This window comes from Simochromis diagramma, unplaced genomic scaffold (genome assembly GCF_900408965.1).
Source record: "Simochromis diagramma unplaced genomic scaffold, fSimDia1.1 OVJJ01000676.1, whole genome shotgun sequence".
Taxonomy (NCBI): domain Eukaryota; kingdom Metazoa; phylum Chordata; class Actinopteri; order Cichliformes; family Cichlidae; genus Simochromis; species Simochromis diagramma.
The window spans coordinates 1-25,535 of record NW_024387466.1 but is presented as its reverse complement, the minus strand read 5'-3'; the positions used below and the strand labels follow the sequence as shown (position 1 = coordinate 25,535).

At 41.1% G+C, this 25,535-nt stretch overlaps 1 protein-coding gene across 2 annotated transcripts in view; it reads right to left on the bottom strand.

Moving 5' to 3' along the window:
- LOC120723254 (peripheral-type benzodiazepine receptor-associated protein 1) overlaps positions 1-19,663 on the bottom strand; it is an 80,772-nt gene extending 61,109 nt beyond the window's left edge. Inside the window, exons 1-3 of one of the 2 annotated variants that reach the window (XM_040014597.1) lie at positions 19,420-19,663; positions 17,618-18,654; positions 11,209-11,478 (exon numbers count right to left, since the gene is read on the bottom strand). In XM_040014597.1, the coding sequence (XP_039870531.1) occupies positions 11,209-11,478; positions 17,618-18,508 (1,161 nt within the window). In that variant the 5' untranslated portion in view covers positions 18,509-18,654; positions 19,420-19,663. The remainder of the gene's footprint in view (positions 1-11,208; positions 11,479-17,617; positions 18,655-19,419) is intronic. The other variant, XM_040014599.1, reaches the window with a different exon arrangement.
- Between the last annotated feature and the right edge of the window lie 5,872 nt (positions 19,664-25,535).

The following is a 25,535-nucleotide window of genomic DNA, read 5'->3' as shown; positions in this document are numbered from 1 at the left end:
CAGTCGATCATATTTGTTTGTCAAAGCTGAATTCAGGGTAAACTACGAAACTACGCTAAATTAGCGTTTTTAGCTAGCAGCTACAATAAGCATAAAAGTTACCTTACGGCTATCATTTGTTAACATGACGCTTGTTCTTATACATGTAATACATTTATTACCAACCTGAGAGTTTATCCGCTGGTCATTCGACATGACGAATGACTTCTGAAGTCTTAATTCAGCTCAAGATGCTGTAGATTCCCGTCAGTAACACTCTCGGTCCACTAGTAAAACGTAGTTCTATTAATCTGCGCTTGAACCGGAACCGGATGTAAGTTCCAAAAAACTGAATTTTGGGACTTGAAATTGAATTGTAGAACTGAAACTGAATGGTGAGAAGGGAATCTGAAATTATTCGAGAGCTGAATTTTTAAAGGATAAAATGCAGTTTCAAAGCAAATCAATTCATTTTCAAAATATAAAATTCAATTTCAATTTAGTGATGATCATTTTCAAACCATAAATTCAATTTCAAATTAGACTAATTCAAATTCAGTTTTCAAAAGCATTTATTCAAGTTACAATTCAGATTCAATCTGAGCAATTCAAATTCAAATTTAACTTATTCAAATTCAGTTTCTGATGGCACAGATTTCTGCCCATACGCCCCTTTCCATTTTGTTTCTTCAATGCACGCGATGTCGATGCGGCGGTTATTGAGAGAGTCGGCTAGTTCGCAGCTTCCTCCGGTTAATGTACCAACGTTCAGGGCACTGAGGCATAGTAATTGGGCTAGCTTCTTTGGCCTGACCCATCCACTGGCAGGTAGCACTCGTCCTCTTCTCACGTTGTTTGGGCGAGGACGACGCGCGTTGCCCTAGTATTCGTTTTCAAATTTTGAGTTGGCATAGCATTCGGTGTGACCGAAGAATACGTTGACTGGCGCATCGCTCCCCCTGACATCAATGACCCTCACCGCTGGCCAACTTCCCAATGGGTCATTGTTCCCAGCTGGCAGCATGAGGAGGTGGTGATGGGGTTTTGCCAGACCAATAAGCAGTCATTCTGCAAATCCATTAATTGTTTTGCAACAAAGAAAACGACCAGTTCTATGACTGGTGTTTCTCTGATGTACGATTACAATCACAGGGTTAATTAGTGAATTATTTTAATCACCTTTTTGCTTAGTGTTAAACTTTGAACGCTAGGCTCATTATCTTGTGGGTTTTTTTAAGTATTAAATTAATTACAGTCAGGGAAAAAAATATTTGAACCCCAGCTGATTTTGTAAGTTTGCCCACTAAAAATGAAATGGCCAGTCTATAATTTCAATGATTTATTTGAACAGTGAGAGACAGAACAATAACAAAAGAATCCAGAAAATGCATTTCAAAAAAGTTATAAATTAATTAACATTTTCATGAAGGAAATAAGTATTTGATACCCTATTGTTACGGCTGCCGTCGTGGGCTGGGGTTCTGACATGTAAATGTGAGTGTGCAGGTGCGCCTCCAGGAATGGTGGATCCCGAAGATGGTGTGCCCAGATTGGATGATGATCTGGAGGCGGAGTATAAAACGTCAGGGTTGAGGACGGCAATCCATCCATCTTCGGTTTTACCCCAACCAGCTGGGGCTGCGACATGCCCTTCATGGGTTCATGGGTGATAAAAAAAACATACTTAAAAAGTAAGTGCTTATGAAAAAATGATCAGGCAGTTAGACATAAATATGCTGACCAATGAATGCGTGCAGGCTTTTGCTGCAGGTCGCTGCAGCTGACTCTCTGAATCAGTGTCCTCCGGCGTTTTGTGAATCCAGGAGGAATTGGGGTTGGGCAGTTTTCTCATGTTTTGTTAGGCAGGGAGGTAAGTGATTGTCATTTGGTTATGTTTCTTTAGGGATAGGCAAGCAGTCGCTCCTCTGAGCTGTTTTCCTTTTGTTTGTTATTTCGGCGTAGGTCCACCCCGAAGCCTGAGTGACTCCTGTGAAACCCGTTTTTGTTTCGTTCCTGTAAATAAACCATTTCTTATTTTAACTTATGTGTGATGTTCTGCTTGGGGTCGAACTGGGGGTGGATCATTCCTCTTGTTGCGGTCGGGTCCCCTAGACCGGCTGCAACACTATCAATCAGCAAGATTTCCAACTCCCAGGTGTATTTCACACAAGTATAAAAGACAGCTGTTCATGGAAGCAATCAATCTATCCAGATTCCAAACTCTGCACCATGGCCAAGACCAAAGAGATTTCCAAGGATGTCAGAACAAGATTGTGGACCTACACAAGGCTGGAAAGGGTGAGAAGACCATCGCCAAGCAGCTGAGTGAGAAGGTGACAACAGCTGGTGTGATTATTCATAAATGGAAGAACCATAAAATAACTGCCAATTTCTGGAGCTCCACGCAAGATCTCACCTCGTAGAGTTTCAATGATAATGAGAAAGGTGTGAACCAACCCAAAACTACTCTGGAGGAATTTGTCAATGGGACACCAAGTCACCAAGAAAACCCTTGGTACCACTAAAATCCTGCAGTGCCAGCAAGATCCCCTTGCTCAAGAAAGCAGTACAGCACAGGCCCGTTTTGAAGTTTGCCACTGAACATCTCAATAATTCAGAGGAGGACTGGGTGAAAGTGTTGTGGTCAGATAAGACCAAAATCGAGCCATTTGGCATCAACTCAACTCGCCATGTTTGAAGGAGGAGAAATGTTGCCTATGACTCCAAGACCACTGACCCACCATCAAACATGGAGGTGGAAACTAAATACTTTGGGGGTGTTTTTCTGCCAAGGGGTCAGGACAACTGCACTGCATCAAAGGGAGGATGGATGGGTCCAAGTACCATCAAATCTTGGGTGAGAACATCTTTCCCTCAGCCAGGGAATTGAAAATGGGTCGTGGGTGGGTATTCCAGCATGCCAATGATCCAAAACACACGGCCAAGGCAACAAAGGATTGGCTCAAGAAGAATCATATCAAGGCGTTGGATAGGCGTAGTCAGTCTCCAGACCATAATCCTATAGAAAATCTGTGGAGGGAGCTGAAGGTTCGAGTTGCCAAACATCAGTCACGAAACATTAAAGACTTGGAGAGGATCTGCAAAGACGAGTGGGACAAAATCCCCCCTGAGATATGTGCAAAACTTGTGGCCAACTACAAAACACATCTGACCTTTGTGATTGCCAGGTTTTGCCACCAAGCACTAAAGCATATTTTGCAAAGGGATCAAATACTTATTTCATTCATGAAAATGCAAATTAATTTATAACTTTTTTAAATGCTTTTTTCCTACTATTGAAATTACAGACTAATCATTTCTTTGTTGGTAGGCAAACTTACAAAATCGGCAGGGTTTTAAATCATTTTTCCCTTAGTGTATATTAATCATGTATATTATTACAATTCATAGACTCTAGTCAGATGGAGTGAAAACATCCTCTTTAAGACTGAATTAAGGAAGTTACAGTCAAATTTAGCATAAAATCAGATCTTTTGGGCAAACCAATTCGCTTTTAAGCCCAGTTGGACCAAACAGCGTTGCAGTTGACCTGCAAGGTGGGCGTCTAGACCTCTGATTGGTGTAGCACACAAATAAATGTGACCCAAGAATACCTCATAATAGATCATAGTACTACTGAATTGGAGACTCGGCTTCGCACCCTTGATTCACCCGTAGCTAGCCAGGCCCCTGTAGCTGGTGCAGCCGAAGATAACGTAGGACCCGCTAGCTGTTCCCCGGCAAACCCCAAGCAGCTGGGGAAAGAGGGCAGCTGGGTGACAGTGAGGAGGGAGCATAAACAGAGATTTAAACAGAAGCCCCAGGTACACCACCAACCTGTTCATGTGTCTAACCGTTTTCCCCCACTCGGCGACACACCCACCGAAGGTCAAACTCTGGTAATTGGTGATTCTGTTCTCAGACATGTGAAGCTAGAGACACCGGCAACCATAGTCAATTGTCTTCCAGGGGCCAGAGCAGGCGACATTGAGGGAAATTTAAAACTGCTGGCTAAGGGTAAACGTAAATTCAGTAAATAATTCACATCGGCAGTAATGACACTCGGTTACGCCAATCGGAGGTCACTAAAATCAATATTGAATCGGTGTGTAACTTTGCCAAAACGATATCGGACTCTGTAGTTTTCTCTGGTCCCCTCCCCAATCAGATCAGGAGTGACGTGTTTAGCCACATGTTCTACTTAAATTGCTGGCTGTCTGACTGGTGTCCAAAAAACAATGTGGGCTTCATAGATAATTGGTAAATCTTCTGGAGGAAACCTGGTCTTGTTAGGAGAGACGGCATCCATCCCACTTTGGGGGGAGCAGCTCTCATTTCTAGAAATATGGACAAATTTATTAAACCCCCCAAAAAATGACTATCCAGAGTTGGGATCAGGAAGCAGAGTTGCAGTCTTACACGCCTCTCTGCAGCTTCTCTCCTCCTGTTACCCCCCCCAAAACCCCATCTCCATAGAGACTGTGTCAGCTCCCAAACAGACAAAAAAGAAACTAAAAGCCAGCAATAAACAATTTAAACATAAAAAAATCACAAAGAAAGAACAAGACAGTATCCACATCTGAACCAAAGAGTAAAACAATGAAATGTGGATTATTAAATTTTAGGTCTCTCTCCTCCAAGTCTCTGTTAGAACATGACTTAATAATTGATCAACAAACTGACTTACTTTGCCTTACAGAAACCTGGTTGCAGCAGGATGATGTTGGTTTAAATGAATCAATGAATCAACACTCCCGAGTCATTCTAACTACCAGAAATTTCGAAGCACAGTCGGCCTGTGCAGCAATTTTTCACACCAGCCTATTAATCAACGAAAGACCAAGACAGACTTTTAATTCATTTGAAAGGTTTCTCTTCAGCACTGTAGCCAGGCTGACAAAAAGTCAGAGTACTGTTGAGCCAACCATCCCTTTAACGTTAACTACTAATTACTTCATGAACTTCTTCACAAATAAAATTTTAATCATTAGAGAAAAAATTACCAATAATCATCCCAGAGATGTAATATTATCTACAGCTACTTTCAGTACCATTGATATTCATTTAGACTCTTTTTCTCCAATTGATCTTTCTGAGTTAACTTCAATAATTACTTCCTCCAAACCATCAACGCGTCTTTTCCTGCCATTAATTAATTAATGCTTCAATCTTAAATATGATCAACCTATCTCTAATAATTGGCTATGTACCACAGGCCTTCAAGCTGGCAGTAGTTAAACCTTTACCTAAAAAGCCATCCCTAGACACAGCTGTCTTAGCTAATTATAGGCCAATCTCCAACCATATCAAAAATCCCTGAAAGAGTAGCTGTCAAACAGCTAACAGATCATCTGCAGAGGAATGGATTATTTGAAGAGTTTCAATCAGGTTTCAGAGCTCATCACAGCACAGAAACAGCTTTAGTGAAGGTTACAAATGATCTTCTTATGGCCTCTGACAGTGGACTCATCTCTGTGCTTGTCCTGCTAGACCTTAGTGCAGCGTTTGATACTGTTGACCATAATATTCTGTTAGCGCGATTAGAGCACGCTGTAGGTCAGGGGCTGGCAACCCCGGGTGGCACGCAAAGGGTTAACTGATGGCACGACCATAGCTGGACTGGCCACCGGGTATACCGGGCATTTGCCCGGTGGGCCGATGTGATTTTTCGTTTTTATGGGCTGATGGTTTTTTGTTCTTTTTTTGTAACGGTGTAAACAATGAAAGGTGGTGAATTGGCCAAATGCTGGCCGATGTGTAAAATGTAAAAATAACTCTGTTGTTTGGTGGTGGCTATGGCGGAGCTTCCACGGAGGCCAGCAGGTGGTTGAGGGAAAGGGGAGGAGGCAGGAGAGACCCGAGGCGGCCGCCAGTCCGAGTGTCAGGTGAACTGAACTTCAGGTAAGAAGTTATGACCTGCAGTCTATCTGGGTCAGATATAAACCAAGTTTAGGTGTAGTTTATTTTTGTTGTGCTGACTTTTTACCGTCAGTTACAATAACTCATACTGTGTACTAGCTAGCATGATGGAGTTTCTATACAGCTGGGTGGGTGCTATGATGTTACTGATAGTGAACTTTATTTTATTCATAAGGTTAGTTAGTAGAGTTGCCAAAATATTACGCGTTTCGTATTTAGGTGAAAAGGAATAGTTTGTCCCATACTTCAGCTAGAATGGAAAAAGACACAAAGCTGGAGTTATTCTGCGTCTTTACGCTGTCAGCTGTCTCTTCTTCTCTCATTCTCTCACCCTCCCTCTCCTGTTGCTACTTCAATCATGAAACTGATCAATGATCAGCTGATCGGCTTTTCTCTCTTGTTTGTTTATCTCCCACTTTGTGCCAGAAAGAGGAAACCAGCGGAGGTCACGCTAAACAACAGCAGCACGTTTAAGCTTGATCAGCTGTTGTTAGAATTTATTTAATAATTTCTAGTATCAGCTGATGTTTGCTGGAGCCACAGCTGTAAAAGCTGCTGGTCATGATATCGGTTTGGTTATCTGGTGAGAGGGAAACATGAAGATGAAACCAGGAGATGTCCTTACTGAATCATCAGAGATGAACAGGTGATGGAGAAACAGGTTTTAGGTGACGTGAATGAGTTGAAGTTATGAACTGTTTCTGAGAGACAAATAACACCAGGATCCTTTTCTACGTAGCTGACAGCTGGTAACTGTGCAGAGGCGGGTCTAGCAAAGTTTTGCCAGGGGGCCAGGTAGGGCATTAACAGGGAAAGGGGGGCACAAAGAAATACTTTTCTTTCTTATTCTCATTTAAAATGTCTAGCTTTTAATAAATGATTATCTGAATCTTACAACCAAAGTTTTTGTCTGATGTAAAATGTATAGAAATCATAGATATACCAACGAGACTGTACATCACTGTCACAACAGCAGTTTTGTTTTCAGGGTTGTGAGGAGACCATACATAGCATTTGCATTTTCTGTTGTACAGTTCATTTGCTGTTATGGATAAAAAGTGTCTTTTTTGTTTCAAAATAGCTAATAACTATTCAGTGATAGCTGCCAACATCTGCGAACAAATATAATTCTGTAAAGTTGTTCTATATAGTGTGTAGCTGTTCATATAGAGCGTTATTAAATTTATTGCTAATGCAATCATATGGCACATTGACTTCTGAGGAAATTTTAGACGGCACTCATCATCAAAAAGGTTGCCGACCCCTGCTGTAGATATTACAGTGCAGTGGTTTGAATCATATCTATTTAATAGACTCCAATTTGTGCATGTAAATGGAGAGTCCTCTTCCCACACTAAGGTTAATTATGGTGTTCTACAGGGTTCAGTGCTAGGACCAATTCTGTTTACATTATACATGCTTCCCCTAAGCAGTATCATTAGAAGACATAGTATACATTTTCGCTGCTATGCAGATGACACCCAACTCTATCTGTCCATGAAGCCAGATAACACACACCAATGAGTTAAACTGCAGGAATGTCTTAAAGACATAAAGTCCTGGATGGCCGCTAACTTTCTGCTTCTTAATTCAGATAAAACTGAGGTTATTGTACTCGGCCCTGAAAATCTTAGAAATATGGTATCTAACCAGATTCTTACTCTGGATGGCATTACCTTGGCCTCCAGTAACACTGTGAGGAACCTTGGAGTCATTTTTGACCAAGACATGTCCTTAAATGCACATATTAAACAAATATGTAAGACTGCTTTCTCCGATTTGCGCAACATCTCTAAATTAGAAATACCCTGTCTCAGAGTGACGCTGAAAAACTAGTTTATGCATTTATTACTTCCAGGCTGGACTACTTTAAATCATTATTATCATGATCTCCTAAAACCTCCCTGAAAAGCCTTCAGTTAATCCAAAATGCTGTAGCAAGAGTACTGACAGGGACTAGAAAGAGAGAGCATATTTCTCCTGTATTGGCTTCCCTTCATTGCCTTCCTGTTAAATCCAGAATTGAATTCAAAATCCTGCTCCTCACATACAACATCTTAAATAATCAGGCCCCATCTTATCTTAATGACCTTGTAGCACCATATCACCCTATTAGCGCACTTCGCTCTCACACTGCAGGCCTACTTGTTGTTCTTAGAGTATTTAAAAGTAGAATGGGAGGGACAGCCTTCAGTTTTCAGGCCCCTCTTCTGTGGAACCAGCTTCCAGTTTCCAGACAGACAATATCTCTACTTTTAAGATTAGGCTTAAAACTTTCCTTTTTGCTAAATCATATAGTTAGGGCTGGACCAGGTGACCCTGAATCCTCCCTTAGTTGTGCTGCAATAGACATAGGCTGCCGGGGGATTCCCATGATGCATTGAGTTTTTCCTTTCCAGTCACCTTTCTCACTCACTATGTGTTAATAGACCTCTCTGCATTGAATCATACCTGTTATCAATCTCTGTCTCTCTTCCTCACTATGTCATATCCTGTTTTCCTTCTGTCACCCCAACCGGTCACAGCAGACGGTCACCCCTCCCTGAGCCTGGTTCTGGCGGAGGTTTCTTCCCGTTAAAAGGGAGTTTTTCCTTCCCACTGTCGCCAAATTGCTTGCTCATAGGGGGTCATATGATTGTTGAGTTTTTCTCTGTATCTATTATTGTATGATCTACTGTACAATATAAAGCGCCTTGAGGCGACTGTTGTTGTGATTTGGCGCAATATAAATAAAATTGAATTAAACTGAATTAATAAAAATAATAAAGTGTATTTGTATTGCCCAGAAAATAAGATACATTAGTCTGATGTCTGATATTTAAATTGTATTTTTCACATAACTACTTAATTGCTTCGATTCTAACCATTACTAATAACTTGGATACAACTGTCCATCTGTCCTCTGCATGGTGTTTTTAATTGCTGCAAACAGTCTTTAGTTTGTGAAAGAAAACCTACACAAACCAAGGGCAAACATGGTAACTGCAACTCAACACCCATATTTCATTCATCTGAACAAAATACAAAAAAATATAAACTACTTAAAACCTCAATTGACTCATTTGGATTGCTGAGGTGAACAATGACTATGACCAAAAATCTGAAAACGTGGCCTTTAAATCTCCCTCTTAACCTGACAAACCTGCATGCATGTGTCACTGAGCTAATCCGAGTAGGAAGAAACAGCTTACCAGATTTTCGCTGAGTAGCAGTTATGCCACTTCATCCATAGCCGGAAAACTGACACACTGACAAGGTAACAAAAACTATATTTACTGGCTTTCAAACTACATCTGACAAAACACCCGAGTGACACATATTCTTATGATTTGGATATTTTACAAAGTGGTTAATGTCCCCTCAAGAGTGACTGAGGTGATAGAGCAGCTTGAGCAGATTCTCAGAGCAGAAACACAACTGCATACCTCTGCACTTCTCTCAGGCCAAGAAAAATATACATAATCATTGTTTTCAGCAGCTGGAATTAGACGATGTAAAACTGAACAGAAACCACAGCTTGTTGACCTTTAATGTAATCTGAATGCAGGGTCAATTTTAAAGATACACGCGTCAGTAGAGTGATCGGATAAATGGATTTTGTATGTAGCTCCATATGGAACTTAGCAATCAGAAATATGGAATCAAAGCAGGTGTTAAAAAGTGCAGATCACAGAGCACAGAAAGTCAACAATGCTTAGACTTCAGTAAAACCATGCCTCTTTTGTGCATGGACAGGAAATGTTTACAGCAGCAACTTCTTAAAAAATGTATGTAATATGAGTTCTAACCACTTCTGTGAATTAATGAATGAATAAAATACTTTCTGATTCTTAAGCCAAGCCACTCTGTATAATTAAAATCTGATAAATTATACCAAAACATTAAAACCAACCAATTTTCTCCACAGGGCAGTTCCAGCCACTGTTTCTAACGCCTGCTGTGCAAAACATGCTCTGTTTCTTACATCAATATTTTACTCTTTTTTTCTTTTTTTGGGGGGGGGGGGGTAATACAATTTGGTACATTGTTATATAAAAGCATCCTAGCATACAACAACATACCGCAGACAGTCATCAATTATGGGCGGGACTAGGGAAACAAAACAAAAGGCCAACTGTGGTACCTGCACAGCAAATAACAGTGTAGTTATACAGTAATGTAAGACTGGCAGATTCCTGGTGGAAAACACAGCTGCCGATCGCTACTATAAAAAGACCAAATAATCATTTCTTAGGCATCACTTTATGCTCCCTCTCAGGGTGTGTGGCCACAGATTTTCTGCCAGGATGTGTGTTGACAGTTCATTAGGGGCTTTTGCTAAACGGTGATTGTGGGTAATAAAGTTGTGGGGGTGGGGAAGAGAGTGGGTAATATTGCACACAGATTACTACTTAGCTTAAATGATGAAATTGTGTCATAACTACAGAAACATTCAGAGCCTCAGATAAACAAGGAAGGGCCAATGTTTTGGGGAGAAAAAATGCTGCCAAAAAAGTGGAAATTTCTCTGTGAACACTATGTGATTGAAAAGATAAAACTAAAAACAATCACATGGCAAAACAAAGATAAATGGTGTAGCAAGTTATAGCAGCTCAACGGGGCCCAGACTGATTCAGCTGTCTATGCATACTTTAATGGAAATGCTGTTTTGACATGTCTTTTTCCTGCAGCTCCGAGGGACTGCCTGCAACTTTAAACAGAACTGACCAACTTTTTAGACCAGTTTAAACCACTCATGTTCAGTTATTCCAAATATTTTTGGATACGCTTTGTTTCATTTGTTGGTATTTTATTCCAAAGTGGTATTATCTAAGGATGTTTTGGCTGTGGTAATAGCTTTGTATACTACAACTGCTTAGAGAAGCTACTTGAATTAGTATCTACTAGCCATACTACAATCTTGTGGCTTCAGTGCTGACTTTGAATATTTAGAGGACATATAGAGGTTAAAAAAGTCACCATATAAAGAAAGATTCCTGTTTAACAATCTATTTCTACTACAGCAACTTAATAAAGAAGCTTTAATGAAATAAGCAGTGCAACACCAGTGTAATCCCATACAAATGATTTGTACTTAAATAACGGCTCTGTGACTTTCAGTTACAGAGGATATGCAGAACTAGCCCATATTATGGTTTGCAACACAACCTGAACATTACCTTGAGTATTGAGTTGAAATCTCCTGTCAAAATGATCCTGTAATACTCTACATACATTAGCTTCTCTCTAATAGTAGGTTGACACCTATCCAGGCCCAAACATTTCCAAGCCATTAACCATCAGAAAGACACATTGGTGTTCCGCACTTACTTTATGTATCCCTTCCATTTCTAAGCCACTGAGGTTTGCGTAAAGCGAGTGGTGCCTCTTTCCTAACAGTGATGTTGTAGTGACATTAGCTGTCGTTGGGGTTGCCTTGTCTGAGAGGCTGCCTTGTTGCTTATCATGTTGCTCCACCGACCCCCTCAACTCCGGCTGTTGTGCCCCGAAAGCTTTCGCCTCTTCATGGCTCTCCATTTCTCTGTTTGCCGGCGCGGGCTCAAGCTGCTCAGGCCGAGTGCACAAGTCGTACATCACTCTCTGTCAAAGTTAAACAGAGTGGAGGTGATCAATATGACCACAAGAGGTGCTCGGCCAAGACCAAGCCATTGCTTGTGTTTCATTTGCTGAAGGAGAATTACATGGACCGCAGGTTGACTTCCACCAGTTCACGAGCAGGACTGGGCTCTTATTCAAGGCTAAGGTGAAGTGTCTGAAAACAAGCAAATGACTCTTACTGCCATGGTATCAAGCTCTTAATTTTGTAAATCCATGCTAAATGGTACTGACAAAAACAGCTCTCGTGCTGGATGTTGAGGGTTGATTAAAAGCAGTTATAACTCCTGGCTCATCTCTAAAGTACCTCCTCTCTTTACGCAGTGACGTTTTCCAAAATGAGGACAATCAGCTCCAAAGGGATATTATATATTTTTGGTCTTCGCTTGTGAAAACCAATCAATGAATGTCACAGCACAGCAGCATTCTTGAGCATACTGTTATATTTATCACAGTGTAGCATTCAGATTCAGAGTCCAGCTCACAACATTGAAATAACCCATTTCTTCTTGCCTCGCTGCTCGTCTGCATGAGGGGGAGGGTTGTCATAAATAGAAAAGGGAAGACACGCTAGTCCACTCATACCCTACGTAATGTTGAAATAGCCCGTGCAGTCCCAAATCAAGTAGAACACGACAAGAGACGTGTGATGGCGAAAAAAAGAACAGACTAACAGGTCTTCGTTTCAGCCCTCATTCTCTCAGCAAGGTTGAGATGTGGGTGGCATGCTTACTCCTCAGCTGTGAGTCTCTCCGTATTCATGCTGCCTTGTCAAGAAGCATTTCATCCAGAAGCAATAAGACTCAACAGGGTGCTTAATCCCTTCTTGGTTGCTGCGCTATAAAGGTGAAGCAGGAGGACGAAGAGAAAAATGTGTGTGTGTGTGTGTGTGTGTGTGTGAGATGTCGAGTGTCTATGAAAGGAGGGGGCTGGGAGGACTGCATCCATCGTCCTATCACAAAAAGGCAGGTTTTGAGAAGGGACCCAATCATTACAGGGACTAGAGCTCGTTTCCATGGAGATGACGCTGGAATGATGTTGGCTGCCTATTGATTGCTCAAGGGGCAGTAGACAGTGCAACAGAGGGAGGCTGCAGGAGGCAGGCAGACAGACAGCTATGACCAGCAGAAACTGACTGTAATGTTTTACTGTAGTTGTGCACTAGGGAAATGGACGCAATTAGAGTAGATGGATATGTGAAATACATCGTATAGTCATTTACTTGACTGGATATGAGAAAAAAAAAAGTATGTTTTAGACAGTGAGGGCGAAAAGTTCATCTTAAGAGTAAAGTTTCTTCATGTGAAACTGTAAAGAAATCAGAATCAGAATACTTTATTAATCCCATAATTAAGGATTTTATGCAGTATTAAAATAGGCCTCTATGAATAATTTTTACTTTCCCAACACAGGAAGTTGTAGCCAATCAGTGTCTGACAAGCCTCACCTCTGTAAACTGGAATAAATTTACTGGAAATCCCAGCTGTGCTGTGCTGTTGATGCCTTTTTGCTGCATTTTGATAGATTATTTGTTAGATAAACTATCTTACTGTGTAAGAAACCACCAAAGGAATTTGCATTTTGGTGAGTGATATTTTAAAAATAATTAAATAATTAAAAAAAAAAAAAAAAATTCTAGTTGTGAAAATGCAACTTTCGTATAAAGCATTACTTACTACATTAGAGAGGCTATAGTTAGGAGCAACAAAGACTAACTGGAAATTTTGGCTTTTTAAAATTTTTTTCTACCTGGTATTTTTCTGGTGTGTTGCCAGTGCAATCAAAAGTAAAATCACATAGTTCATCCTGAAAATTAAAGTTCACATTTCCTTTACCGTGCAGATTTTGATACATTAAATGGTTAAAAATTGAGAGCCACAGACTTTTGGCTCACACACACAAGGTTCCTTTTTTTGTCCTAACATCGGTTTCCCCAGCTTCAACCTATTCCATTATTACTTAGTTTGCTCACAAGACCTTAAGTAGCCTAAAGACAAACCAACACATGAGTGCCTCTGAACACCATCTATATTCTGCTTCAACTCCTTTGAAATTTTAAATTTGCTCCTTTGTTAGTAGCAGTGTTCTTGACAGCAAAACAACTAAATAATATGTGAGAGAGCTGCAGTACACATGACCACTGCTTAGGGCTGTGTGATATGATCAAAATCTCATATCCCGATATAAGACATCTATTGTCCCGATAACGATATAAATCACAGAAATGTAACATTTTCTGTAAATTCTGTGAATCTCGGGAAGCTCGACTTGCGTGAAGTGTTTCCAGCTGGGCGTCGTGTACCTGGAGTCGAGTGTTTTAACCGATGTATGAAACTATACATTTTTAGACATAAGTTGTAACGGCCTCCATTTTCTTTGTGAGTATTTATTACGCAGCGTGCTGCGGGGAAAAGCCTGTTCTAACGTTTGAGTCTAAGGTTTATTTTTTAGCACCTGATGACTCTGTTTTGCTTCTCATCCATAAATACTCTGCATACTATTTCACGTGATTCAGTTTATTTAGAAAAGTCTCAACAGGATCTTGAGCTTTATTGTGAAAGGTTTATGTGGAAAATAAACAAGCGGACATGCAGTGGTTTTACCGTCGTTGTTGCTAACGACAACGCATAAAAACAGGCGCTTGTCTGTTCATAGTGTGGTTATATTAAATATAAGAGAAAGAGAGAACTTTAAGAAAATTAATATAGCCACTACAGTGACCATCAAAACGATGAAAAAATGTTGCCGCAGTTTATTTTGCGACACCACGAAACAAACGATAGCGTAAAATGAAACGATAGATGTTTTTATATCGTCATCCGATATATATCGTTATATCGAACAGCCCTACAGCCCTGCTTACAACAAGATACAGTAACTATGAAAAATCTTACTGAGCATAAAATAATAAATCTCAAACCACATATGCCCCTGCAAAGAAAGGAGCTTCAGCCAGGCGCATCATAGATCAATGGCAGAGACATCATTTTGGCACAATCGGAAGAGCATCTCACAAGAAAATAAATATTATGTTACACTCACACACTTCACATTGAAATTTAAACATTATTACAGACAAGATATAGACTGATTAAAAAGCCCAAAAGAAAAAACAATGAATATGCCTTTCCACACATGCTGAAAAATATTATCAGCAGATCAGACATGACGAAAAGAAAGAGGGATGAGTCAGTGCATTCTTGTTAGAGTATTAGTATTTGGGTCCGATACTTTAGCAGCAACGTGTAAGAAATATTAAAGAAAAATATAGAGAGATGAGCAATTGCCCACTTTTTAGATACAGTTCAAGCTTTGATTAATTATTCAAATCCATGCCTATGAAAACTTTATCCAAAATTTAAGGCATGGAAGCACAGTGACCCAATTCTGCCAGTCCTACAAGAGACACATAAACACACACACCCTCCACCCTCCTCTCTGCACATATCATGCAATATTCACCTCCAATAGATGGTTCAATCTTAAGAAAGTGTGAAAATTAAGTTTCTAAGCTGTCATATTGGCCAAAATGGCTGTTTCAGACTTTAAACTATTTAACACATCTTGCATCATTTTGACATTTTAAAAAGCTGCAACATTTGCTGATATTTGCTTCTTCCCTTTCGTTTTACTTGACTGTTTCGGTGCACAACTGATATACAAAATACAGTTCCTGATAGCTTAATCTTTTAGATTTCATCCATCCATCTGTTCTTTGACTATGACTTGACTTTGCAAGTAACAGCCAATCAGAAGAAAGCTGGCTCAAAAGAAAGAGAAATGGAGCTAAAGCAAGAAGCTAAAATAATTGGCTGCAACAAGGCATATGTATAAATGGAGGTTAAAATGGGCCGAAAAAATCCAGAATGATGTTCGAGCACCTTCACATGATAGGTAGGTTAATGTATATTACTCTTGAAAGAGGTCATTTTTCAAAATTATTCAGTAATAACACAATAATGACATCCAGTTTCCACCCACAATACTATTAAGACCGTAGGGTCTTAATAGGGACCGTAGGGTCTTTACCTTACAACAGCGGTCCCCAACCCCTTGGCCACGGACCGGTACTGTGAGTCGTTTGGGACCGGGCCACGAGACTTGAGACACAGGTGTGACATTTATGGTTTTTAGGTTTTTTATCGTTATTTTTTATCGTTTTTAACATTAACTCGGTTTCCCTGGGTCTTTTCCTGTGTGTTATTAATAAATGTTCTTTTTTCTGGTACTGGTTTTATTTTGTTGTATTTATCTTAAAAGTCGGTCCATGAAAATAGTGTTGGACAGCTTCCTTACAATATAAAGCGCCTTGAGGCAACTGCTGTTGTGATTTGGTGCTATATAAATAAAAATTAATCTTTTTTTTCTCATCCCTCTGATGCATTTTGGTGGAGATGTAAACAAAGTTGGTTGCAGTAGTTCAGCATCGAGCTAGAGAAGAAATGTGAACATAAATGGAGTAAAGTTTATTTTAAGGAAATTTAAAGGTATTTTCAGGTAATTTCAAATGCAACTTGTCAAGCAGCTCAAAATATCATGACAGAAATACACAAACAATTTCTGCATAGCCCATCAAAACATGTGTCTGCAACCTAAAGGCACAGCTTTCCTTTTTTTATATACTTCTCAGAGACATGGAGAAAAAAAAACATTGATATGTGAAATGGAGTAAGACATAATAAACACCAGACACCATCCCTCCTCACCATCTATCACCAAGAGCAACTCCAGAATGGAACAATCCAACCGCTCTCCAGGAAACTGATTACAGACCCCAAGCTGTGCATCATGGTGAGCCCAACTATATCAAGCTGGTATCTCTCGGCGTCAAGCACCGGTTCAGGCTCCTTCTCCACCAGAGCAGTGATGCTCCATGTAAGCAAAGCCGGTTGCAGCAGATCAGACTGATAAGGTCCCCACCCTCGACTGCCACTGATCTATATTGCACCAGGTATTGGGTCCACATGAGGCGTGGTGTGTTCTCGCAAGTCTGGCGTTTCAGCAAAAAACGGTTTGCTTAGGGCAGGGGTGGGGAACTCCAGGTATCAAGGGCTGCTGTCCTGCAGGTTTTAGATATTACCCTGGGTCAACACACCTGAATCAAATGATTAGTTCATTACCAGGCCTCTGGAGAACTTCAAGACATGTTGAGGTCATTTAGCCATTTAATCAGCTGTGTTGGATCAATGACACATCTAAAACCTGCACAACACCGGCCCATGAGGCCTGGAGTTCCCCCACCCCTGGCTTAGGGAGACACTAGCAGAATACTCACAATAATGTAGCTCATAGGATCACTAGGCCACACAAATCCCCATCATCAGAATAAGGGGGAGATGAAGAGGCTTTAACCCCTACATATAAGATAAATAAGGATAATATATGGAGCTTAAAAATTAGCATATTTCTCCTTTAATATATTTTTTATTTAATTATTACAGATAATAGTTAAATGAGCACCGCATAAAGTCAGAGAAACTTTGTTATAATTAACACCTGTGGCTGTTAAGTAAACTGATCTGATGATCATGTTTGCAAACAGCTAGCATGCGCACAACATTAACGTGAAAACACTTGCCAAAACTGTACTTGAGACCATTCCGCACTTCAAGTCACACTGTTGTATGTGCTGTATGTAAAATATTTTGTACAATGACTTTGAGATCAGCATATATGCTGTTTACATGTCAGTATATGACAACAAAGTTGACTTGGAAATGACAAAGCCATCCATACTAGATTCATGTTGCTTAGCCAGGTTACAGATTTAAGTACTATTGAATTGTTTTTCCATGTGTGGTCATGAGATCCAACAGGAGCAGGATCAGGCAAAGATATGCAGCACTGTCCAAGTAAAGACAGTCAGGACGACTAGTAAGCATGGACTGAGGACACCAAGGACAGAATATATTTTCATATAGAAAAGTTTCTACTAACATACTGAATGCCAACCATAAAAAAAGTCATAACTGCCAGGAACTAGAAGAATGTTGCATAATAACAAGATGATAAATGTTTTTAACTTTATCATTTTTTTTATGTGGTGGGTTTTTATTTACCTCTTGTTTAAAAAAAACACAAAACAAACATGGATAGGTTAACCTGGAAATATGAAGTTGCTCACCTCCATGTTTCTTTTCATACATTTGGACGGCGAGGACTCCTCAGATCTAGAAGACTCAGTGCAGGACAACGGCTGGTCATCCCAGCCTGCATGGGGAGTGTTGAGAGAGTGGCAAATATTTGGAGATCTGTTCTGACAGGTGTCCAAGACTGTAGGAGTGGCACAGGGGTCAGCTGCACATAAGTTCCTCTCTGAAGGCTGCTTCCACTGATCTAGTTTGATTTTGCTTTTTGGTGAGTGGGAGGTACTATGGGGTCTCTGTAGCAAGCTCCTCTGGGGGGTTAGGAGGGGGGTCGTCTGACAGTATTTACTGCTGTCTTCCTGAGATGGCTTCCTTGACAGGCTTTTGAAAACATGCCTGAGGGGTGCCGCTTTCTGTGCCCCCTGCAACAGTCTTCCATGAGCTTCTAGCAGGTGGCAAAGGAAGATGGCCTTTTCTAGCTCAAATTTCTGCCTGTGATGCAATTTATAAGCTGCCTGCTCACCGTTTATCTTTGTATACAGAGTTAGCAGTAATTGCTCCAGCTTTGTATACGTCTGTCTGCTGCAAAAACAAAAAGCCTTTTTCCGTGTGGAGTCAACGCTACCGTGCCATTTACTGCTTTCAGTGTCCACCTTTTTAGCCAGAAAATACCTGTGTCTGTTATAGTTTCTGTCCTTTTGGTCTCCTCGCCTGGCTGTCAGCTCCCTCACAGCTCTTTGCTGCTCTCTCTCTGCTTCTTCTCGTAGCCATCTAAGCTCCGCACTGAGCGCTTCATGAGCCTGTCGTGTTCTCGATTTTGCCACTTCCCAGTCAGCACGCAGGCTCTCTAGGTCTTGTCCACAGCCCGACAGGTCCTGGTATGGTTTCATAGATGACAGTACCACAGAGTTATCCCTGTCTTCAGTCATGATGCCTCATTCACAGCACAACATGCATGGAAGGGTAAACAGTTCTCACTTCTAAAGAATTGGCTAAGTATCAGAACTGAGTGGCCATGCAGGTGAATGATGGGTTTGGTGGGTTAGAAATTCAGCATGCAAATAACATAAGGTCACTAGAGAGGGGGGGGGGGGGGGGAGAGAAATCGGAAAAAAAAAAGACAGATGAAGGTTAAGGATGAAGGTAATATATGAAATATAAAATGTAGTGTTTAGATGATTAAGAAATTGATCGTTTCTTAGGGAGGGTTTTGTTATGAAGGGAGAAAGAAAGACTGAACATCTTTGTGCAACCAGGAAAGGACATTGTGATGGTAGCTGACTGCTTTATGTTCGGACAGAGATTTCAAATTTACCTAGAATAAATATGGCACTCAATAATTAGTTTTTATCTAACGTTGCCTGGATGAACTCAAACATTTTAACAAACACAGAACAAGGCACGAACAATGGAGTGTATGTAACAGCAGTCAAACATTAAGCTGAGGATGCAATAAGTGATATGATGCAAAAAAAGATCTGTCTTAGCTGCCGTTACTGAAACCCGTTTTGCCCATCACTAGCTCAATTTAGCGGTTCCCATATGGACGCGAGAGTACGGTTCGTATTACACGGAGGATGGGGACTCTGCTAATTCGAGCTAATTAACTAGCTTAATCTTGGTTTAGCATGTTACTGTCATGCCCTCAAATAGGTGACGCTAAACTCTATTACGCTATTCTGTAATGTGAATAACACTCTCTAGCATCCTGGAGTCGGAAAAAACAAAACAAGACAAAAGGAAAAAAACGAAAAAAAAACACTTCTGGCTACTACGTCCTGTTAGCCTGTGTTAGCTTAAGGTTTGTTTGTTTTTTAGCCATAACTTGTCTCAAACTCACCTCTCAGCAGACTCAACTACTATAATGAACTTTTCATCAATGGGAACATTTTCGTTTGACTAAAGTATTTCTGTCAGCATTCAAATTAGCTGTGTAATAACACTAATACCGCCTACGTTTAGTTGTTAAAGGTCCACAGAGCCATGCAAGAAGGGGTTTGTTTATGTGACAGACACCAGTGTCACACTCAGCCTCTGTCCAGCGTCATCCTGCTGGCCTGGCCAGGAGCAATGCTGCTTTCACGTACTTCACGTTCTTTCTCACCATGGCAGCGCTTCATGACATGACATATGAGATTGGTCATTTTTCAAGGTTGGATAGATTTCAGTTGTTTTTATATGGCTTCAGTTTCTTATATTTCAGTATTTTATGTAAAGATTTGAGTAGTTCATGGGCTCATTTGAAGTGTTTGTTTTTATTCCCCCTCCTCCCAAATCTAGAGTATTACCTACTGATATTGAAGGTAACAAACCATCCTCTCAACTTGTGGGAGATGAAGGACCACTAGTGGTTACACAGTGCTAGTGTGATGTAAATCCGCCAATTTTCTATGTATTTTTAATCAAGGTTTATTACCTTAACTATTATTTTTTTTTTATAACTATAATAATAACTATTATTAGGGCCCGAGCACCGATAGTGCGAAGGCCCTATTGTATCTGCTCTGTTTATTATTATTAGGGCCCAAGCACTGACAGTGCGAAGGCCCTATTGTATCTGCTCCATTTATTATTAGGGCCCGAGCACTGACAGTGCGAAGGCCCTATTGTATCTGCTCTGTTTATTATTATTAGGGCCCGAGCACTGACAGTGCGAAGGCCCTATTGTATCTGCTCTGTTTATTATTATTATTATTAGGGCCCGAGCACTGAGAGTGCGAAGGCCCTATTGTAATTGCTCTGTTTATTATTATTAGGGCCCGAGCACCGAGAGTGCGAAGGCCCTATTGTATCTGCTCCGTTTCTTATTATTAGGGCCCGAGCACTGACAGTGCGAAGGCCCTATTGTATCTGCTCTGTTTATTATTAGGGCCCGAGCACCGAGAGTGCGAAGGCCCTATTGTATCTGCTCCGTTTCTTCTTCTTCTTCTTCTTCTTCTTCTTATTAAGTGTGCCTATGCCAAAAGGCACACTTATTACTATTGCTCGGATTTATTATTAAGTGTGCCTATGCCAAAAGGCACACTTATTACTATTGCTCGGATTTATTATTCTTATTATTATTAAGTGTGCCTATGCCAAAAGGCACACTTATTACTATTGCTCGGATTTATTATTCTTATTATTATTATTATTATTATTTTCCTTTTTCAGCCTGAAATTTCCGCGCGTAACTCATCCCACAGTTTTGACACAAGCTTCATATATGTTATATCATTTTGTGCGGCTGGATCAGGAATGGTGTGCTATGACTTTTGGTGTTTATTACTTCTATAGTTTTTTAAATATGAATATTTTAATGCAAGTTTTTGCCCATTCAAATGAATGGGAACGAACGAAAGTGAAACTTTACTTACTTTGTGGTGTGTTTGCTCACTCACTTAATTTGTGGTGTGTTGGCTCACTCTAGTGGTATGTCCCCGTATTTGGATTACCATAATGACAACAATATGAACGGCGCGCACAGCGTCGGTGCTTTCAGGAACCATTGGAATTCTTAAGGTTGCACGAAGCATTGAATAGTTACGGTAACGGCAAGGGTGTATGCTTGGTGGAAAACTGCATATCCCACAATTCAAAGCACGCCTCTACCAGTCAAACAATGGCGGCTGCCACTTGGTTTAATATATTCCTCTTATTTGTGTTTCTAGGTCACAAAGTAAACTTTTAAGATATTTTCAGGTGAGAATGTAGGTGTGTAAACGTCAAATATCTGCTCGTTTTGTCAAAACATCCCATATTGGCAACAGATTTTTCACGATGTTGGCTAGCTAGCGCGGCTAGCTAGCCGGCTAGCGCAGCTTCACTCAAAAGCACCCAGGCTTGGCTTTCAGTGAGGCGTCTCTAACTCCTTTCATCCCCGATAGCTCCGCAAACAGTCTTTGTCTTAGCTGGACTTATTTTTCGTTTATATGGGCCGATGATGCTGGTCGATGAGGAAAAACTAACTGAGTTGTTTGGTGGTGGCTAACGCGGAGCTAGCTAGCCACCGGTATGTGTCTCTTTCCCCTCATATGTGGGGAAAGAAACATGTGAGGCGGCCGCCGATCGACCGGTTTTCAGGTGAGAATGTAGGTGTGTAAACGTCAAATATCTGCTCGTTTTGTCAAAACATCCCATATTAGCAACAGATTTCTCACGATGTTGCTGCTAGCCGGCTAGCTAGTTCGGCCGGCCGGCTAGCCGGCTAGCTAGCTCGGCTAGCTAGCGCCGCTTCGCTCAAAAGCACCCAGGCTTGGCTTTCAGTGAGGCGTCTCTAACTCCTTTCACCCCTGATCGCTCCGCAAACAGTCTTTGTCTTAGCTGGACTTATTTTTCGTTTATATGGGCCGATGATGCTGGTCGATGTGGAAAAAATAACTGAGTTGTTCATATACCGGTGGCTAGCTAGCTCCGCGTTAGCCACCGGTATATGTCTCTTCCCCTCGTATGCGGGGGAAAGAAACACCGATCGACCGGTGGTGGCTAACGCGGAGCTCAATCGTGGATAAGGGAAACCCAATGCAGGAGAAGCAGGCGGCTGGTGAACTGAATTTCAGGTAAGACGTTATTAACTGCACTCTATTTGGGTCAGATATAAACCGAGTTTAGGTGTAGTTTATTTTCGTTGTGCTGACAGTTACAATAACTGTACTGCGTGCTAGCTAGCACGACGGAGTTTCTATACAGCTGTGCGCGCTAAGTTACTGATGTTGAACTTTATGACAGCCTCCCCTATTTTCAGGCGAGACTGTAGGGGTGTAAACTTCAAATATCTGCTCGTTTTATCAAGAAGTCCCATATTTTATCAAGAAGTCCCATATCTCTCACGATGTTACTGCTAGCGCCGCATGGCAGCTAGCTGGCTAGGGCGGCTTGGCTGACACCTAGGCCGGGCTGACTGATACCCAGGCCGGCTCACGCTCTCGTTTCACCGCCACATGGCAGCTAGCCGGCTAGCTGGCTAGCGCGGCTTGGCTGCCACCCAGGTCGGGCTGGCTGACACCCAGGCTGGGCTGGCTTACACCCAGGCCCGCTCACGCTGTCGTGTCACCCCTAGTCTTTCGTGATGACTCTTGGTTGGCTGCTGGACTTATTTTTCATTTATATGGGCTGGTGATTCAGTATGAGTGTCCGGTGAACTGAATGTCAGGTAAGACGTTATGTATATGTAAGGTAGTGACTGGAATAAGTCACAAGGTGTCGCTGTTGAGTTGCATATATGTTGTAAATTTTAGCAATTTTGACCATTTGTCCTCTGCAGGACACCGTAGTTCAGATTTCTCGTTCGCGTGGGCGCCATCTTGGTTCAGTGTTTACTGTGATGTGCAAAGGTAAGCACTGTCAGTGGCGAACTGCATTGGTTTTGTTTAAAAATAAGTGTTCCACTGTGTAAAATAGCGGTTTGTCATTTAAGCCGAGCATATATTTTGTTTATTGAGAGGTTCATGTATTGTCTGATGAGAGTATGAGACAAAGATATACTTTTCTTTCTTACTCTCATATAAAATATTTAGCTTTTATTAAATAGTTATCTGAATCTTACAACCAAAGTTTGTATAATAATACACAAGATTGGCTGTAGACCATTGTTAATCATTCAGAACACTGTGTAAAAATAACAAAAAACAAAAAGTGAATGAAAAGTGCATAAATATTTATTTTACGTGTTTGATGTGTGTGGCAGGGCGTGGTCTGCAGTGCCGCTGCAGGGGAGGTGGACCCACCTCAGCGGCATCTGCAATCACGCCTCTCAGGTGTAAAGTCTGTGCTCTCTCTGCTTTTTTTTTTTTTTTTTTTTTTTTGTGTACGTGTCGGGCTATGAGATGAAAAGCTACAGCCGGCTGTGTGGGTACAGCAACTATGTGTGAAAAGTGGTCCATAACGTAATGCTTCAAAGTGTGTTCATGCAAACATTGTCGGGTCTGCTTATGAACCTCTGCGCACAGCGTCTACAAATTGGGGCTGTACGAAGTCACCTCATCTTTACACAAAACTGTAAGCTGTCATCTGTGAGGCGCGAGCGGTGTTTGGTTTTACCATAGTTCATGGTGGAGAATGGCTGCTCTGCTGAGTTTTGCTCTCTGTAGCCGTTTGAATGGCAAACTATACTGATTAGCGGCGGCATAGGCACACTTAAAATTTCTTCAGAAATTTTCGCTTTCTAGTTATTATTATTATTATTATTATTAGGGCCCGAGCACCGAGAGTGCGAAGGCCCTATTGTATCTGCTCTGTTTCTTATTATTATTATTATTATTATTAGGGCCCGAGCACCGAGAGTGCGAAGGCCCTATTGTATCTGCTCTGTTTCTTATTATTATTATTATTATTATTATTATTATTAGGGCCCGAGCACTGATAGTGCGAAGGCCCTATTGTAATTGCTCTGTTTATTATTATTATTAGGGCCCGAGCACTGAGAGTGCGAAGGCCCTATTGTATCTGCTCCGTTTCTTATTATTATTATTATTATTAGGGCCCGAGCACTGACTGTGCGAAGGCCCTATTGTATCTGCTGTTTCTTATTATTATTATTATTATTAGGGCCCGAGCACTGACAGTGCGAAGGCCCTATTGTAATTGCTCTGTTTATTATTATTATTATTATTATTAGGGCCCGAGCACTGATAGTGCGAAGGCCCTATTGTAATTGCTCTGTTTATTATTATTATTAGGGCCCGAGCACCGAGAGTGCGAAGGCCCTATTGTATCTGCTCTGTTTCTTATTATTATTATTATTATTATTATTATTATTATTATTATTATTATTATTCAGGCAAAACAAGGGCCTTTTTGAGGGCCTAAACATGCTCAAAAACTCATGAAATTTTGCACACATGCCAGGTCTGGTGAAAAATTTTGTATTTTAATGGTTTTACATATGAGCACTGGGAAATGGCTCTAGAGCGCCACCTATGCCTTGTTAAATGCAGCCCTACGACCACATGGTTTGAGCTACATGTATGAAATTTGGCACACATGTGTATCATGCCAAGACGAACAAAAAAGTCTGGGGGCCCATTGACGCAAACCCAACAGGAAGTCCGCCATTTTGGATTGAAGGTGACATTTTGGCTCTGATTTTACCGTTTCCATGCCTTGTACTTTAACGAACTCCTCCTTGGGATTTGGTCCTATAAACTTCAAATTTGGACAGTGTCAACTACACCCTTGTGCCATGTTAAATTGCGGAGCTTTTGAGTTTTCACAATACTATGAGGCCGTGGCGCCATGGCGAATTTCGATGACTCGCCATGAAAATCTTATTGCCTCTCATTTTGTCATACATTTTCTGACCTTGACCAAAGTGAACACATATGATAAGGCTCCACCCCTGAACATATTTCAACTGCCATATTTGACATCAAGGACAGCGCCACCTAGTGGGAACAGGAAATGTCATGTTTTACACTTTGGGGTACAGTATAGTGATGGTTGACATCTGCAGCCTCAAATTTCTCCAGGAAAGCCTTAAGGAGTTGGTCTTGGGTTACAGTGAAAACTATGAGTTTTCGCGAAAGGGTGTGACCCCAGCAGCATGGCGAACTTTGATGTCACGCCATGAAGAAACAAATTAGTATAACTCATGAAATCCAGTCTGATCAGTACCAGACTTTACAGGCATGATGTCAGACCCGCCCTGAACAGATTGATGTGCCCATTGTCGGAAATACGGACAGCGCCACCTAGCGGCAACATGAAATGTCATGGCTTTAACTTTGTTGTACTGATTTTCACAGGTTCATCGTGGCCACCTCAAAAGCGGTGAATATCACCATCTGTCCCTCGTGATGCTTCAGTGCAAAAATTGTGACTTTAAACTGAACGGCGCACCCTGGTGGCAACGCGGTTCATCATGAAAGATGAAGTGGCTTTTGAGGGGCTTGGAAAGTATATAGAGGCTTGAAATTTGGCACACACCTCCAATGGATGAAGGCTTTGTTGTTTATGTAATAGCGAAAAAAAACCACAAAA